Source organism: Nelumbo lutea, chromosome 4 (genome assembly GCF_056320005.1).
Source record: "Nelumbo lutea isolate HS-2025 chromosome 4, American lotus-T2T, whole genome shotgun sequence".
In the NCBI taxonomy this organism is placed as follows: domain Eukaryota; kingdom Viridiplantae; phylum Streptophyta; class Magnoliopsida; order Proteales; family Nelumbonaceae; genus Nelumbo; species Nelumbo lutea.
In genome coordinates, this window is record NC_142687.1 from 95,505,212 (window position 1) to 95,521,536 (window position 16,325).

Genomic DNA, 16,325 nt, shown 5'->3' on the forward strand with positions numbered 1-16,325 from the left:
AGAAACAGAGGTGGCTGGACCCCCAAGGGGGCTGCCTACATACCCTCTGGCGAGGGATCAGGCTGCTGTAGTTCGCCAGAACTGGAATTCCAGCAGAGGTGAGGTGAAGGTGGTTACAGGAGAGAAGAGAGGAAATAGGTGAGAAAAAGGATAGAAATAGGGGAAGGAGAGAGATAGAAAATGGGTCTCCAATGAGTAATGGGTTAAGAGACCCAAAATCCCAAGAAAAAAAAGTCTTCCCAAAATGGGTATGGGACTCCTACTTATACATTTATAGAGGCTTGGTCCCCATATTCCAAATTATTCTTAAGACTTTTATCTTTACTAGTTTACCCTTAATTATTCTGGAATGTCCTTTAACTGATTTGAGCACATGTTAAAGTTGGCTGATGTTATTCTAGAATATTCTATTTCTTCAATAGTGATGCTCTAAATTGGCATTCTAGAATGTTCCAGCACTTAGCACACCTTATGAAAACATACCAGTCTGACCCAGGTTTAGGTTGGGTTGACCAGGTAAGTGGCATTTTATGACTCCATCATCTTACAATAAGAAAACATAAATATTACAAAACAGGGTCCTTTTTGTTCAAGGAAGACAGAACAATCAACAATCAAAGAGCAAAGAATGTATATTCTTGTTATGATAGGAGCAGCATTTTGCTGTATTTTGAGGTTTTGGTTGTAAACTTGTAATTTTCTGATTAACACCATGCTTTACCTTTTCAAAAAAAATATTATAAAGATTGCATGCTCATCCTGGAAGAGTTTTTTACTGAAAACTGAAAACCATATGTCAGTACTTTCAGATATGCTTTAAGAGAAATCTTTGGAGGACATTGGTTTTCTAAAAAAATCGATGCAATGTTGCTAGAGATTAGACTTATGGAACCACTTCCTTCCTCCTTTTGGCTTATTGTGAACTCCTCTTAATGAAACTAAAGATACATTTGGACCGGCTCCAACTCCTCCCATAAAAAGAGGAAAGTTCCTTTTGCAACTTTACAAGATCTGCAATTTTTTGGAGTGTCTATAGGATTTAGAATTTTCAATAATAGGAGAAATGATATCAACGTTATTATTGATGATCTCTATTCAAATGGCTCATTGGATGCTTACAAAAGAATTGCATGATGTATGCATTTGCGGATGCAATCATTCAGTGGCTAGTTCTGCACCACCTGGACAGCTGGTGCATTAGGAATAGGAACCACCACTATCTATCCATCTTTCAGAGTTCTTCTAGTCCCGACCCTATTTCACTTACAGTCTTTGGCACATTCTCCATTTTGTTCTTTCCCTACACCAACAGGACGAATAGCAAATGAATTCCCTCTGGCTCATTGAAGTCTGTAGCAGTGTGATTGGCACTGATCCCAGAAAGATCCATCTGGGCCAACCTATTACCAACTATGAATTATATGAGCAGGAGATTCCAAATCCTTCCAATACTTGCATAGTACCAGACTTTAGAAGAACAGGAGATGCTTCCCTCCAGTCAATAGCAAGTATAGCTCAATTAGCACACCTTCTAGCAGGCGCAGCTCAATCTGAACCAAGGGATGGACTATCCAATTTCTTTATCCAATATAGAATCAGTTAAGTGGAAAAAAGCTAGCTACACTTAGTGGCAGTAGCAGGGGGGAGCTTATTTGGTAGGTATCAAGTTAAACTTAGAGAGCTGCTCCATGGGCAACCCAGGCCCTTTTGGTGTGAGCGGTGTCTATAGAAGAACAAATAGGGGTGTCATTTTACAAAATTCAAGACCAATAGATGAAGGTAATGTAATAACGGAATAGCTGATCTCTATTCTTCCAGAGAGTGTTGTCAATGCAGTAAGATAATAACTAGCCATCTTGGACTCCCTACTCAATGTCATCACTGATGACTGGTTAGTGCCTGGGTGCTGACTACTCATCAAAAAAAACAATTCAGAATTTAATATAATGATGCAATCTCATATATAAGGGAAAAAACATTGCAACTGCAATTAAATTATCATTTAAAACAGTTAGTATATTGTGTAGTTTTGTAAGCAAAGAAGGGAAACTTGTATGGTATATACTCACCGGTAACCGCTTAGCAATCATTTAGCATTTGCATTTTTTTAGAAAAAGTGTGTGCAAGTGCAACCCAGACATTGATCAAAAGAAGACCTAAAAATCACTATCTTTTCCTTTAATTCATGAATCATTTCTACTTTATATACCCTCAATTAACCACGTGTGCTTAATAATGTTTTTTTATACTTAAAGTATGACAGATAACATTAATATTGGCAAAAAATCTAGAAGACATTGAAGCCATTACATGGTGAATGAGTTGGCAGTTAGCACCATGAAGAAAATATGTGTGTATACAAAATACTTTATATGTCAAAGTTAGAGTCATAATTTATGTGCTCCAATCAGCAGAACTCTTTGTGGATAAAAACCCAGAAAACCTGCTGCCACTCAATTCTCCCAATCACCATCAAGGTTGGGCATGTTTAACAACTGTTCTGTTCCTTCCACTAATTCCAGAAAATTGAGAAAGGGCTCAAATTCCCCATGGTCTTGGACTGAAACAAATACCTGGCCATGAGGATATTAGAATAGGAAGATCCTTAGGTAATACCCAACTTCTCTTGAAAAAATCATCAGAAAGTGTTCACACCACAAGAAAGAAAGTACAATGGTGTGGTAAATAGGGCACGGTCATTTTGTTCCCCAAACAATGAGCATCCAATGTCCAAAGACTTACCACAGTTGATTATTACAATTTTGTCCTGCATTACTGTCCACATAAAGAATCAAACCTTTGATGGGAAATTAGTTTCCCACAGCCAACACCAAGGAAATAAGGAATCCAGCAGACCTATTAATGCATTAAGAATGATTTGACCAAGAAAAAACCTTCTGAAATTGTTTCCCATATTCTTCTGTCCTCACCCACACGCAAGGACATTTCTATGCATCCAGACAAAGAACTCAGCAAATACATCTGCTTCCAAATGGTTCATGTGACACAAAACCAAGGTATCCTCCAGGATCTCCCACTACTTTATGCATTCCGGGATAGGGGCCCCTGGGGCTTTGGATAGTCTGAGTAATATTATAGATCCTGAATCTATGGATATGTACTAACAGAAAATATCATGTGAAACATATACTTGACCTATAAGATGTTTGAGGCAAGAAAGATTTACAACCAAAAGCTGCCCTTTCGTATTTTAGCAGCCATCACCTCCCTCCATAATTAATTTGTTCTTTACTGTAATTCTATGGTCACTAACCAAGTACTGCTGTGGGGGTAGGGGTGGAAAGGGATGTCAGTCATAATTGGGTGGATGCAATCAGCTGCAGATGGCCCTTGGATCTATACTCCATAGGCAACGACATTTAGGATATAAGATCCATGGCGTAGAGAATGGATAGTTCATTCAACTGGATTCCAGAGTTGAGCAGACTGCATAGAGTTTTTTTTTTTAATATGAATAGACTACGGCAAAGAGTCACTTTTGGGATGTTATAGATTTGGGCCATTGATTTCACCACTCTTTCTACTGTTATTATATGATATGTAGTGGTCAGTGCTGCACACTTTGAGTGTTACTGATTGAAAAAAAAAATTAAACTGATATCAATATGAAATACTAAAAGCAAAGCTAAATTCAAGGCATAATAATGATGAAGTTGATGAATAGGGGGAGTCAAGGGAGGAAGAAGGGGGGAAGGAGACGATAGAGGATCCCAAGGCAAGTGAATGTCCAGGTAGAGAGAACATTGGGGAAAGGGAGGGCACTGATCAACTAGTTGAGACACAGGTGGTGGATCAACTAGTTGAGACACAGGTGGTGGTGGGAAAGTATCTTGAAAGGATGGCAATTTTCCCCATCCCACCAAGTACCCGACTTCCCCGACCGGCCGACCAGACGGGGTCGAGGATGGGGATTGCTTTGGTGGGGTGGGAATGGGGATGTGATTAATAGGGATCCCTAATCAAGGTCGGGGTCAGATTTAGAGAATGAAGTCCCCGCCCCACCCCAACCTCGATTATATATATAAAGAAATTTTTTTATTTTAAATAAATTTATTCTTCAAAAATACTATTAATTAAAAATTTTCAGAGATTCAAGGGTAGAGGGTTGAGAGAGGGAAGGACTCTATGTGGAATGGACTGAGAAAACATAACTGAGATGTAATGTTGTTCTAGGAAACAAAGCTAGAATCCTATGTTCGAAGACAAGACTTTGAGTTTGGATAGGTTGATGCAGCTATTGACAAGTCTATATCAGATTAGGTTTTGGTGCTTTTATATTTTGTTCAAGGGGTACAGGCTTTGGGAAGTGTTAGAATCAAGGTTTTAAATTTCGCAATGTATCGGCCAATACGTATCATTTCAGAAGAGTTTTGATACACGTAACATATACAATTAGATAGTTTCGTAATTTTTCATCCGTATCAGATCAATACGGGTCCTTATTGGCCTTGTATCAGATTGTTACGGGTATGTATCGACCGATACAATCCCGAAATGGGTCGATATACATTATGTATCAGCCGAATTTAACTTTCCTCTCTTTTTGTAAATTTAATTCATCTTTCTCATTAATATCAATTTTAATTAAGCCTTTAAACTTGAGGCACCATTAAATGCTATTATTATTTAATTAAATGCTCATTTGAGTTACCTTTAATTAAGGCATTATATATGTCATTAAATGTTAGTTAAGTCAAATAACTTGTTAAAAATTGTAAACTAAAGGTAACAAGTTTCGAACCCTAGTCCTTTGCTTACAACAATAATTAATAAATTATTAATTAACCACTATGCCAACCTTAATTGCTTATCATAACATGTTTTTTATGCTTAAAGTAATATTTCTTGCCTTGGTGGATGTTTCCTAGCAAATGCTCAAATTTGATTATTAAAATTTATATAATAATAAGATGAATACAAATTATATTTATTTATTAAAACATAAGGTATATATTAACTTATATGCATAAGAAATATTATCTAAATCTATATATAATAAATATTAACTAATAAATGGCTTCAAAAAAATATTAACGAATAAATATTAGTATATATAAACACATACATTTTTTTATCAGTGATATACACATACATACATTTTAGTTCTATTATTTTTCAATGGTTACTAATTATATCCCAATACTTCATATAAATCATTAAAGAATGGCTTTTATGTTTAAATAAATTAGTTATAAACTTATAATCACATAAAACTTATTTTTATTGTTGTTCATATTTTTAAGAATTTTTTTGGATTTTCTACTGTAGTATCCATGCATATCTTAAATTTTTGTTTGTATCTATGTGTTTCCAAAGCGTATCTCGATGCATCTCTTAAAATTACCTTTCTGATACACCTTGTGTTTCCGATACTTTAAACCTTGGTTGGAATTACAATTATGTAATGATGATGATTTATTTTGGTTTGGTTTTGTGTATGTTTTGTGTCTAAAGGTGTTGCCTTATTTAATTCTTTAGTCTTCTTTACCCCTTCTATTACCTCCATAACCTCTACTCTAAGTGAATCACCTACACCAATAGGGTCAGAGAATACAACATTAACCTTCCCTTCCTCATCTCTGAAAGTTCCTCCAATGCCTGAAGGCCCAGGATCTCCTTCACTGCTTCAATCATAGTTCAACTTAATAAATCCAAAAGCTGGAGGAGAGCAAAAGGGACCAGTTTTCATTTGGCATGAGGCTGAATTAGCCAATTCCTCAACAACATATCTGTAGCGACACCCTAAAATAAATCCAAAGACTTCACCCAATGTGCCACACTAATAGTAACTGCTTCAATGATGGCATCTTTACTCCTTTCCTTTTCAGAGAAGATGCAAGAGTTTCTTTCTTCCCAAATTGTCAAGCAGATAGTAGCTCTAACACTTCTCCACACTTTTTTATCAACAACACAAAGATAGATTCATTTATATCAAAAAAGAGAAGTACAACAAGAAGTTGTGAAAAGAAACAACAAACCCAAGGGAGCTTAACCATCCCATGTATTACAATTGAGCACAAAATATAGTTTGTCTATGAAGTACAACAAGAAGTTGTGAAAAGAAACAACAAGCCCAAGAGAAGTACAACCATCAGCCATACTGTTTGCAGATCCCCTAACCCAATTAATTTGAGTCATCGTGTCTTTGGATAGCCATTTGAAGCACCTGAACTGATTTCTTAATTGCTAAGTTACCCCTTCTCCCTTTTTCGGCCAACCCACAACTGTTTTTGAGTCACCTTCAATGACCAGCAATTCAATACCCAATTCTTTAATTTTCATTACCCCGTATACTGTTGCCAATGGTTCTGATCTGACCACATCACCTTGCTGAATTGAGAGCCTTAATACAAGGTCAATATGTTTCCTCCATCATCCTAACTACCCCTCCAATACTCGAAGGGCCCAGATTGCCCACACAACTACCATCGAAATTCAATTTCATCCGCCCAAAACTTGGGGGTGAGAAATCCACATAAATTCTTTGTCTTCTCAAGGATGCAACAGAAATAGTTCCCCGATACCTGAAGAAATCTTCAACCTTAAAGTCTGTAAAGACCTTCAAAGTTTTAACCCAATGTGTCATCCCTAAAGCTATGACCTCTATCACAGCTTCCTTATACCTTTCTTTGTCTTCAAAAATTCTTAAATTCCTTTCTTCCCAGATTGTCCAAACCACCGCTGCTCTAGTACATCTCCACATTATTCCCTCTTCTTCAACCACCTAACAAAGGAGGAAGCAAACAAGCCTCATACACTTGGTGGGGGGACCATCTGCAACCAAACAAAGAGAGAAACCAAATCCAAATAACTGAAACAAAGGGGGAGGAGATTAATAGGTGATAACAGCTCTCACCATTAACCTTATAGAGAATACACCAATTAGGGGATAAGCACCAAGTTTGTCTTTTTCTTTGGAGCAAATCACAAGTGTTGCACTTTTCCAAGGTAGCTTCCCAACAAAAAGCTCCAACCCTTGGAGAACCAGTTTACCCCAAACTTTCATAACAGGGAAGGTTTGACCATCTCTGTCCAAGGTAGAATCCTAAGCACTGATAAAAAATACATAGGCAAGTCAATGTAGACTTCAACAGCTTGCTTCTACCACCCAAGGACAAATAGTTTTTCTTCCATGAGGCTAGCCTTTTGGTGAATCTATCAATCACTCGATTATTGGATTGTCCCCTAGAGGCAAACCCAAATAGTTTAAAGGCCATTGTGAGAGAACATGCCCTAGAATTTCAGCTATTTCTGCCACCTCCCCCTCATCCATATTCAACCCCACCACACAACTCTTGTCAAAATTAATATTTAAATTTGGCATTTTCTTAAATAATTGAATCACCAATTTCAAATTCATGACTCACCTATCAATATCTCCATCACAGAACAAAATTGTAACATTAACAAACTGTAAATGGGTTATCAGTACCCTATCCCTACCACCTCCAACACCTCACCAAGTTTATAGAATCTAACCTAGCTATTAGCCTACCCAAGACTTCAGCAATTAAAGGGGAAAAGGAAAGAGGAAAGGGGGTCCCCTTGTCTTATCCCTAATTGCATGAAAATGATCTACCACTACCCCATTCACCAAAATAAAGTAATGACAGGTCACAATGCAACCTTGTATCCATGTACACCATTTCTCCCCAAAACCAAAAGTCTCCAACACTTGCATTAAAAAGGCTAATCCACCATATCATATGCCTTTTTCAAATCCAATTTACACACAAGGCCCTTTATCCCAGTTCTTTTCAAGCCCTCCACACTTTCATTTGCAATTAAAATATGATCAACTATTTGTCTATTCATCACAAAAGCACCTTGATTATGGGAAATTATTTGTGGAAGCGCATCACTAATTCTCTGGGAAAGCACCTTAGCAATAATTTTATAAAGACTATTTGCCAAACTAATAGGCCTGAACTCCTCTGGGTGATTTGCACCACAATGTTTTGGAACAATTGCTATAAAAATGGAGTTCAAACCTGAATTAATCACACCCCTCTCAAAAAATTCAGTCAAAACCTTCTGTGTCCTGTTTGAGTATGTCTCAACAATTTTGGTAAAATGCCATCATAAACCCATATGGGCCAAGTGCATTAGATCTATCCATAGAGAATATTGCTTTCTCTATTTCCTCCAACTCAAAACCCCTTGCAAGCCATACCTTGAGGTCCTTAGAAATCCTAGACCAATCCAACGCTTTTAACCATGGTTTTGCTTTCAAGGGTCTCCTGTAAATAGACTTGAAGTGAACCACAAATGCCCCTGCAATCTCAAACTGTTTTGTAAGTGCTAAATCATCAATCACAAGCTTAGAGAAGAGACTTTTCTTTCTCCTTCCATTAGCCATAATAGCATGAAAAAATTTTGTGTTTCTACCCCCCTCCTTCACCCACTTATGCCTATATTTTTGCCTTAACTCCCCCGAAACTACAACTAAAGGCAGTTACAACATAGCCCAAAAGACATTGTTTCTTCCCATCCCTTGTTTAGCCAATGGATAGGCAATTAGCATCTCTCTTAATCCAACTTAATTTCCATTCCTTGTCTCAAACACCTGAAATTCCTTTTTTCATTGATGTAATCCCACAATTCCCACCACCCCATCTCCTCCTCCTTTTGAAGCCCACTAATAACCAGCTTTTAGTCTCCTTCAATTATCAGTTTAGAAAATTGATTGGATTTTTGAATTCCTTCCATAGCAGCAAGAATTTCAGCTCCCAAAGAATCTCCTACGCCAATAGGACATGAGAAAAGAGCCCTAATTCTACCTTCCTAATCTCTAAAAGCTCCTCCAATGCCGGATGGCCATGAATTGCCTTTACTACTACTATCAAAATTCAATTTGAAAATTCCATTGATTGGGGAGGTCCAGGGTGGTCTTTGTGACAGCTTCAAATGGAGCAAAGTCAGCCACTTCCCTGCACTTTCTCACCAGATCAGCAGCAGAAGCTCCTTCAAAGACTTCCAAAGTCTTCACTTAATGGATCACCTAGTTGTAATGACTTCGATTAGGGCTTCCCTACCTCTTTCTTTTTCTGCAAATATTCTCTAATTTCATTCTTCCAATTAGACCTGTTTGAGTATGTCTCAACAATTTTGGTAAAATGCCATCATAAACCCATATGGCCCAAGTGCATTAGATCTATCCATAGAGAATATTGCTTTCTCTATTTCCTCCAACTCAAAACCCCTTGCAAGCCATACCTTGAGGTCCTTAGAAATCCTAGACCAATCCAACGCTTTTAACCATGGTTTTGCTTTCAAGGGTCTCCTGTAAATAGACTTGAAGTGAACCACAAATGCCCCTGCAATCTCAAACTGTTCTGTAAGTGCTAAATCATCAATCACAAGCTTAGAGAAGAGACTTTTCTTTCTCCTTCCATTAGCCATAATAGCATGAAAAAATTTTGTGTTTCTAACCCCCTCCTTCACCCACTTATGCCTATATTTTTGCCTTAACTCCCCCGAAACTACAACTAAAGGCAGTTACAACATAGCCCAAAAGACATTGTTTCTTCCCATCCCTTGTTTAGTCAATGGATAGGCAATTAGCATCTCTCTTAATCCAACTTAATTTCCATTCCTTGTCTCAAACACCTGAAATTCCCTTTTTCATTGATGTAATCCCACAATTCCCACCACCCCATCTCCTCCTCCTTTTGAAGCCCACTAATAACCAGCTTTTAGTCTCCTTCAATTATCAGTTTAGAAAATTGATTGGATTTTTGAATTCCTTCCATAGCAGCAAGAATTTCAGCTCCCAAAGAATCTCCTACGCCAATAGGACATGAGAAAAGAGCCCTAATTCTACCTTCCTAATCTCTAAAAGCTCCTCCAATGCCAGATGGCCATGAATTGCCTTTACTACTACTATCAAAATTCAATTTGAAAATTCCATTGATTGGGGAGGTCCAGGGTGGTCTTTGTGACAGCTTCAAATGGAGCAAAGTCAGCCACTTCCCTCCACTTTCTCACCAGATCAGCAGCAGAAGCTCCTTCAAAGACTTTCAAAGTCTTCACCCAATGGATCACCTAGTTGTAATGACTTCGATTAGGGCTTCCCTACCCCTTTCTTTTTCTGCAAATATTCTCTAATTTCATTCTTCCAATTAGACCTGTTCATTGGCCGGGTGGCCCGGCCCGACCCCCGGATGGGCTTGAACATGCTTATAGGCCCGCGGGCTTAAAGTCGGGCCAAAAAGCCCGACCCACAATAAATTTGAGTCGGGCTCGGGTTTTGTCAAAATAGCCCGGCCCGGCCCGACCTAATATTAAACTTCAAATTATTTATGTGGTTATGTCCATTTGAATAATTTTTTTGGTTTAAGAATGTAAATTTGTGTTTTAAAATATAAAAGAAAGGGAAAAATACCATCTTGTAGGCCCATTGTTCATTTAAATAGAAAAAAAAATACTATCTGAATTTTTAATGCTAATTTGAATAGGGAAAATTGTTTTTTTTTTCAATTAGGTCGGGCTTCGAGCTCGGGCTCGGGTTTCGGGCTTTTTACCAGGGCCGGGTTCGGGGCCAAGTTATAGGCCCGTTGGTTGGGCCGGGCTCGGGCTTGGGCCTAGTACATTTTCATTAGTGACAAGTGAAAGCCCGGCCCGAGCCTGGCCCATGAACAGGTCTACTTCCAATATTGTCTAGTAAACTACGGTTTTGTACACCTCCATAAGATTCTTCCCCTCATTTTCTGTCAACTAACAAAGGTAGGGCCCAACAAGCTTTTTACATTTGGCAGGGGTGGGGGTGGTGGGTTCCACCTAATAAATGGTAAGAAAAAATTAAGGATGGCATGGATAGACTTCCAAGGGGAAGCTTTTGTAGCCCTAGCCATCACACCAGCACCCCAACCATCAGTTGCAAGTCCATGAATACTAGTTATCACCCTTCACCCACAGCTTATCCCTATCAATTGGCAATTTCCAATGCCATTTAGCAAGTAAGGCCACATTCCTTTCTTGGATATTTCCCAACCCTAGCCCACCAAACTTCTTGCTCCTTCTAACAACTTCCCAACTAACTTTGTCGTTGGGAACTCTCGCATTCCTTTCCTGGATATTCCCCTGGCTCCCTCAAGAAGTCTCTCATCAACTTTTCTAGTTGACCTCTACTTTAAATAATAAATCCTCTAATTGTTTCCTTAGAGACCACCTTACCTCCTTATCCCTTTCCTCAAGAATCCCTTCAACTTCTTCAGCATCCAACTCCTCAATTTGACTAATCACCTCTTGTTTTCTCTCTTCAATTCTTACAAAATGCTGAATATTCCATTCTTTGATTTTGGCTTTTAGTTCCTTCAATTTTCAATGAAACTTCATTCCCTCCCATTTTGGCCTTGGGTTGCTTTCTATCCATCAATCCTTTACTTTCTCTACAAATCAAGGGTGACACAACCACATGTTCTCAAATCTAAATGGGGCTAGACCCCTACCACCCTACTCTTCTTTGGCAATGGTGATAGGCTGATGATCAGAGTTTAGCCTAGGCAAAGCCCTGGAAACTAAATTTCCCCAATTTGCAATGAACAAAATCCTATCAAGTTTAGAGTAGATAGGATTTGCCTAAAGGTTAGACCAAGTGAAAACTGTTATGTAAGAGAGGGCAATTCCTTAAGCTCAAAATTATTGATGAAATCATTGAATTTCCTCATACTTGTATTAATTCTCTGCCTCAGGTTATTTGTCTCCCTATGAATCTAATAACATTGAAATCTCCACCTATGCATTTACTTATCATAAAAAAACCCACCTATGCACCAAGGTCCCTCCCAAAGTCCTCTAATATCTCCCAATTCTTCCTACATCTCATTGCTTTCTCTATATCTGTTGGAGCCATATGTATTTGTCAATACCCATTCAAATCCATCTGCCACTTGCTTAAACTTAATGGAGACTGTAAATCTACCAAAAAGTCCTTCAATTCCTTCCAAAATCTCATATTTCCATAAAGTCACTATGCCTCCTAAGGTTCCTAGAGAAGGGCTCATTGCCTAACTAATTCCCCTTGCCTTCCACACACATCTACCCCACTCGATATCAAATTCTGCTAGTTTGGATTCTTGTAAGATCGCCACTTCAGGATCTCCTTTTCTTAACAATTCTTTTATTATAGCCCTCTTGGTTGCATTCCCCAAACCTCTTAAACCATATTGTATTTTATGCATTCTAATTAGATCCGTAGTTCTTTAAGTATTCAAAAGAGTGATACCAAAGTTCTTTCAAAAAGGAACTAAACAAGATAAAATTGTATGTATGTATACATACATACATACAATATATATATATATATAAAACTAACGAAAGACAGGAGACATCAGTAAATATTGTGCTAATATGGTCTGAACTAGCTCAAAGAAATTAAGTTATATAAATAAAGCTATATAAGTAGAGAGTTGAGAAAGGCTGCAATTAGCATATCAAAATTGAAGGGATTTTGGCAGCAGTAAAGTCAAAATTAAACAACACTTAAGTTTCCTGCGTAACATGACCCAACAATGTGAAGAACAAAACGTTTTTTCTTTGGTAATAAAGTAAAACTTTATTAAAAATAAAAGAGAAGAACAAGAAAGGTGACCAGAAGTCACCCAAGAGAGAAAAAAAACAACCAAACAGCCAACACCTCAAAAAGATCACCGACCACAAAACCAGAAATGCAACCAAGCTCCCTAAAAGCAAAAAACAAACCACCAAAATAGAGCTCTTTTTTTTTTTATAATCACCAAAATAGAGCTCTTCACAACCAGACATCTCACAACAGATCAAAAGAAAGCAACCCAGAGAACAATAAAAAACAGAATCCTCTACTTTCTCTTTTGACCTTTCTTGTGTTCCACTTGTGATGGATTTTTCACAATACCCTAGAGCCAATGTGCTCCTTCAACAAGCAATGCGTTGAAATTAAAAGTAATTCATGGTACATGCATCACTTCTCATAATGAAAGTTAGTCAAATTCCACAAAACAGCACGTGTTGGTTATCTGACTTCATCAATCATATATTGACCAATGACAATGTCACAATGCTTCATAGATTACTCAGACTACCCAGAGTTCTCTCTCTTTTTATAATAAAGAATATCCATTAAAAGAAAAAAGAAAAGGGTATCAAGAAATCACCCACCGTTTTATCTCTAAATTTAAGAACTAAAACAACAATGGTTTTATCTTAATTAGATAAATACGGAATCTGGATGGATAAAATGAAAGGATACAAGGATAGGAGGAAAAGTAGTTCAGTCCCCTCCCCCCAAATAAACACCACCAAGCCACTATGAATAAACCGGTACTGCTATCTCCCAAATAATGAGCTGAATTAAAATTGATACCTAAGAAAACAAAAACAGGGACTCCATCCATGCCTCGAAAAAAAAAACATAAACAAAAAGTGGCCCCTGTTCGTCAGTACGATGTGAAACATCTGGCATTTTAGAAATAGGGATTTCTGACCTAATACAAAGTTAATATAATGTTACAATAAAATCACGTGCCCACTAATAATTTCCGACCCAATGATTAAATAATGTAATGTGAGTTACAACATCATCAAGAAGAAGTTGTTTGTCAAATGAGACCCTCAATCCATTAAGCACTGTATATATTTACTCAAACAAGCAAAATGTTAAACCTATATCCAACAACACCCAAATCTATACATGGGCACGCCATTGTTACCAATACAAGCAGAAAAAAATATATATATATCAAACCAACTTCATAAGGAAAAGAATCAAAGAAATATACGAACCAGAAGATGTGTAATTGGATAATACCAAAAAATAAAATAAAAAGGTGTACAGAAAAGGTCCAAAATGATCGAAAAACAAAAAACAAAATCGAAAATTTCTAGTACCTTCATCAAGATTCATCTGAGCACCTCCATTCTTATTGTCTTTGTCGTCCACCCCTTCCCTCAACTCTATGTCCTCCATGTCATCTGCCTTCCCAACATCCCCAGCATTCAAAGTGAGAGGGCCTTCCGACGTGATTTCCAAAGTCTTCTCCTCGACGGTTTCTACAGAAACAGTCCTTTGCTCCTCGGCCACCACCTCAGTCACAGAAACCTCTTCTGTAACAACAGTCTTGTCTTTAGAGGACTGGGACGCTTCCTCGACTTCTTCACTCTTCGAGGCCGGCATCTCTTCTTTGGCATTGTTCTGCACATCTTCCGTAGTCATCTTCTCTTCGACGAGGCTCGACGGCTCCTCCGTTTCCGACACTTTATTTTCACCAGGGGAACTCGAGGGAACTGCCTCTGGTTTTGATTTGGCAATCGTTTTCCTTGCCCTCGGCCCCGGCTTAGTGCCCGAGGAACCAGCCTTCCTGTTCACTGCCCGGGGTGGCATGACTAACTCACTTTAGAGAATAACTATGATTCTCTAGGGTTTGCAGAGAGGAGATTTGAGAAATTTTGGAAAAAACTAGGGTTTTGCAGAAGACGAGGGAGGGTTCCAGAGACAAAGCTGGTTGGTTGAGAGACCTCTCGGCGGGGTCCGACATGAAAAAAATAGGAAATCTTTTCTTTTCCTTGACCTTGGCGAGTTCCGGAAAATCTTGGCCGTAGTTCGCACGGGAGGTTGTTTGCACGGAAGTACACGAATGGAATGGGCAACAAAATAACGCCACGTGTCCTGCTTTCCTTTCTGTACTTCTAGACGAACGCATTCACAATTACGGAGATGCAGTCATCACCGTCAATGTAGAATCATCCGACGCCTGGGCCCCAATTCGGTCGCAACGGTACTGCCGACGCCCGTTTTGGCGTTTAACCGTAAACCCGTGCGACAAGATCAGCCGCCGCGGAACTGCAAATGTAGCGACTGCACGCAAGTAGGGCCCATTCAATGAGAGATAAATGAGAGGGAAGATTAGAGGGATAAGAGAGAGGGAGTTTCCCCCTAGTTTTCTAGCGCTAAGTGGGTTGAAAGATTTGTCGCTTGATTAGGGGTAGTTTACATGTGAAAATAAGGGCGATGTCCCTATCAAGAATAGGCAAAGCTAAGCCTGTGTCAGACCTTGACATCTTGAAAGACCGTGTGGTAAAAAATTCGTAGGTTGAAAGCATAAATAAACAAAACACCACAGGGGAAAGTGGAATAAATGACCAGCTTCAAATCGCATTTGATGATGATGGGAGTGTTCTTGAAATTAAGAGCAAAATTATGTGTTTCCCAAGCAGCCTAAGCCTCAATAACATTGACGGTGGTGTAGCCCAATTTATAAACTTTAATGTCAATAACATTTCCGGAGAAAGCCTTTAGCAAAGCCTGCAATATAACACCTCTCATCCACATAGGAGGTGTTGAAATTGATTTTAATGGACCCCATCTTGGGGCTCTTCCAAATGACTTGCTTCCATGATTTGGAATGTTTATCAACTTGCTTGGAATGAGTACTACTCCATAAGTCATTAAAATGATCAATAACCCTCTTAATGACGGAAGAAGGAGGATGAGCAAAGGAATATTGATATTTTGATTGGTCGGCCCATTAAGATAATAGGGGGCTAAAAGCCAAACCTGATGAGCAAAGGAATATACCCTAAAAATATGATCAATGTCCTCTTCTACACCACATAAACAACAATTGTAAATCCACTTTTTTTCCATATTGACTTTTGAGGGGAGCCTATTCTTTATCAGTTGATATAAAAAAATATTATTTTCAGTGGGCATCTGACTTTCCAGATCAACCTAGTTTTTTGGTTTTGTTTGTTATTAAACTCGGAGTAGTCAAACTTAGCCAACTAGGCCGACTTCATAGATAATGTACCCTTTGGATTGAACCTCTAAATCAACTTATCCCTAAACAAACTAGATGCAAGGAAAATGGCTTTAATAAAAGACCAAACTTGGCTTGGAACTAAATTACGGATAACCTCATAAACTACCCCTCCAACATCCTCTTTCCTTATCAATAACCTCATAAACTCTTAAGTTAGGGTTCACCCTACTAATAGATTCTTCTACCTTGCACCACAGGATTTCCATAGCCCAATTATATTTCCAAAAGTTTATATTCTCTTCATTCCCTACAGACCACCCTATCCCTTTTTAGTAAATCTCTAGATGGCAAGGTTCCTCTCCAAGCCCAATAAATACCTTTATTGTTTTCGTTTGAAATGATCTTCCAACCTAATTTTGCCAGACTAGCCTCATTGCTCCATTAGAGGTTTCTAATTCCCAAACCACCCCAATTTCTGGGGGTATAAACTGTTTTCCAATTGACGATATTAATTAGCTTTTTGCCTTCTGAGTTACTCCACATAAAAATTTTCTTAATCCTATTAAC

The 16,325-nt window shown here is 38.3% G+C and overlaps 1 protein-coding gene across 2 annotated transcripts in view; it reads right to left on the reverse strand.

The window, feature by feature from the left end:
- LOC148861978 (uncharacterized) overlaps window positions 1–14,897 on the reverse strand; it is a 48,038-nt gene extending 33,141 nt beyond the window's left edge. For both annotated transcript variants that reach the window (XM_088982610.1, XM_088982609.1), the window contains exon 1: window positions 13,888–14,897. In XM_088982610.1, coding sequence (XP_088838736.1) covers window positions 13,888–14,380 — 493 coding nt within the window. In that variant the 5' untranslated portion in view covers window positions 14,381–14,897. The remainder of the gene's footprint in view (window positions 1–13,887) is intronic.
- Between the last annotated feature and the right edge of the window lie 1,428 nt (window positions 14,898–16,325).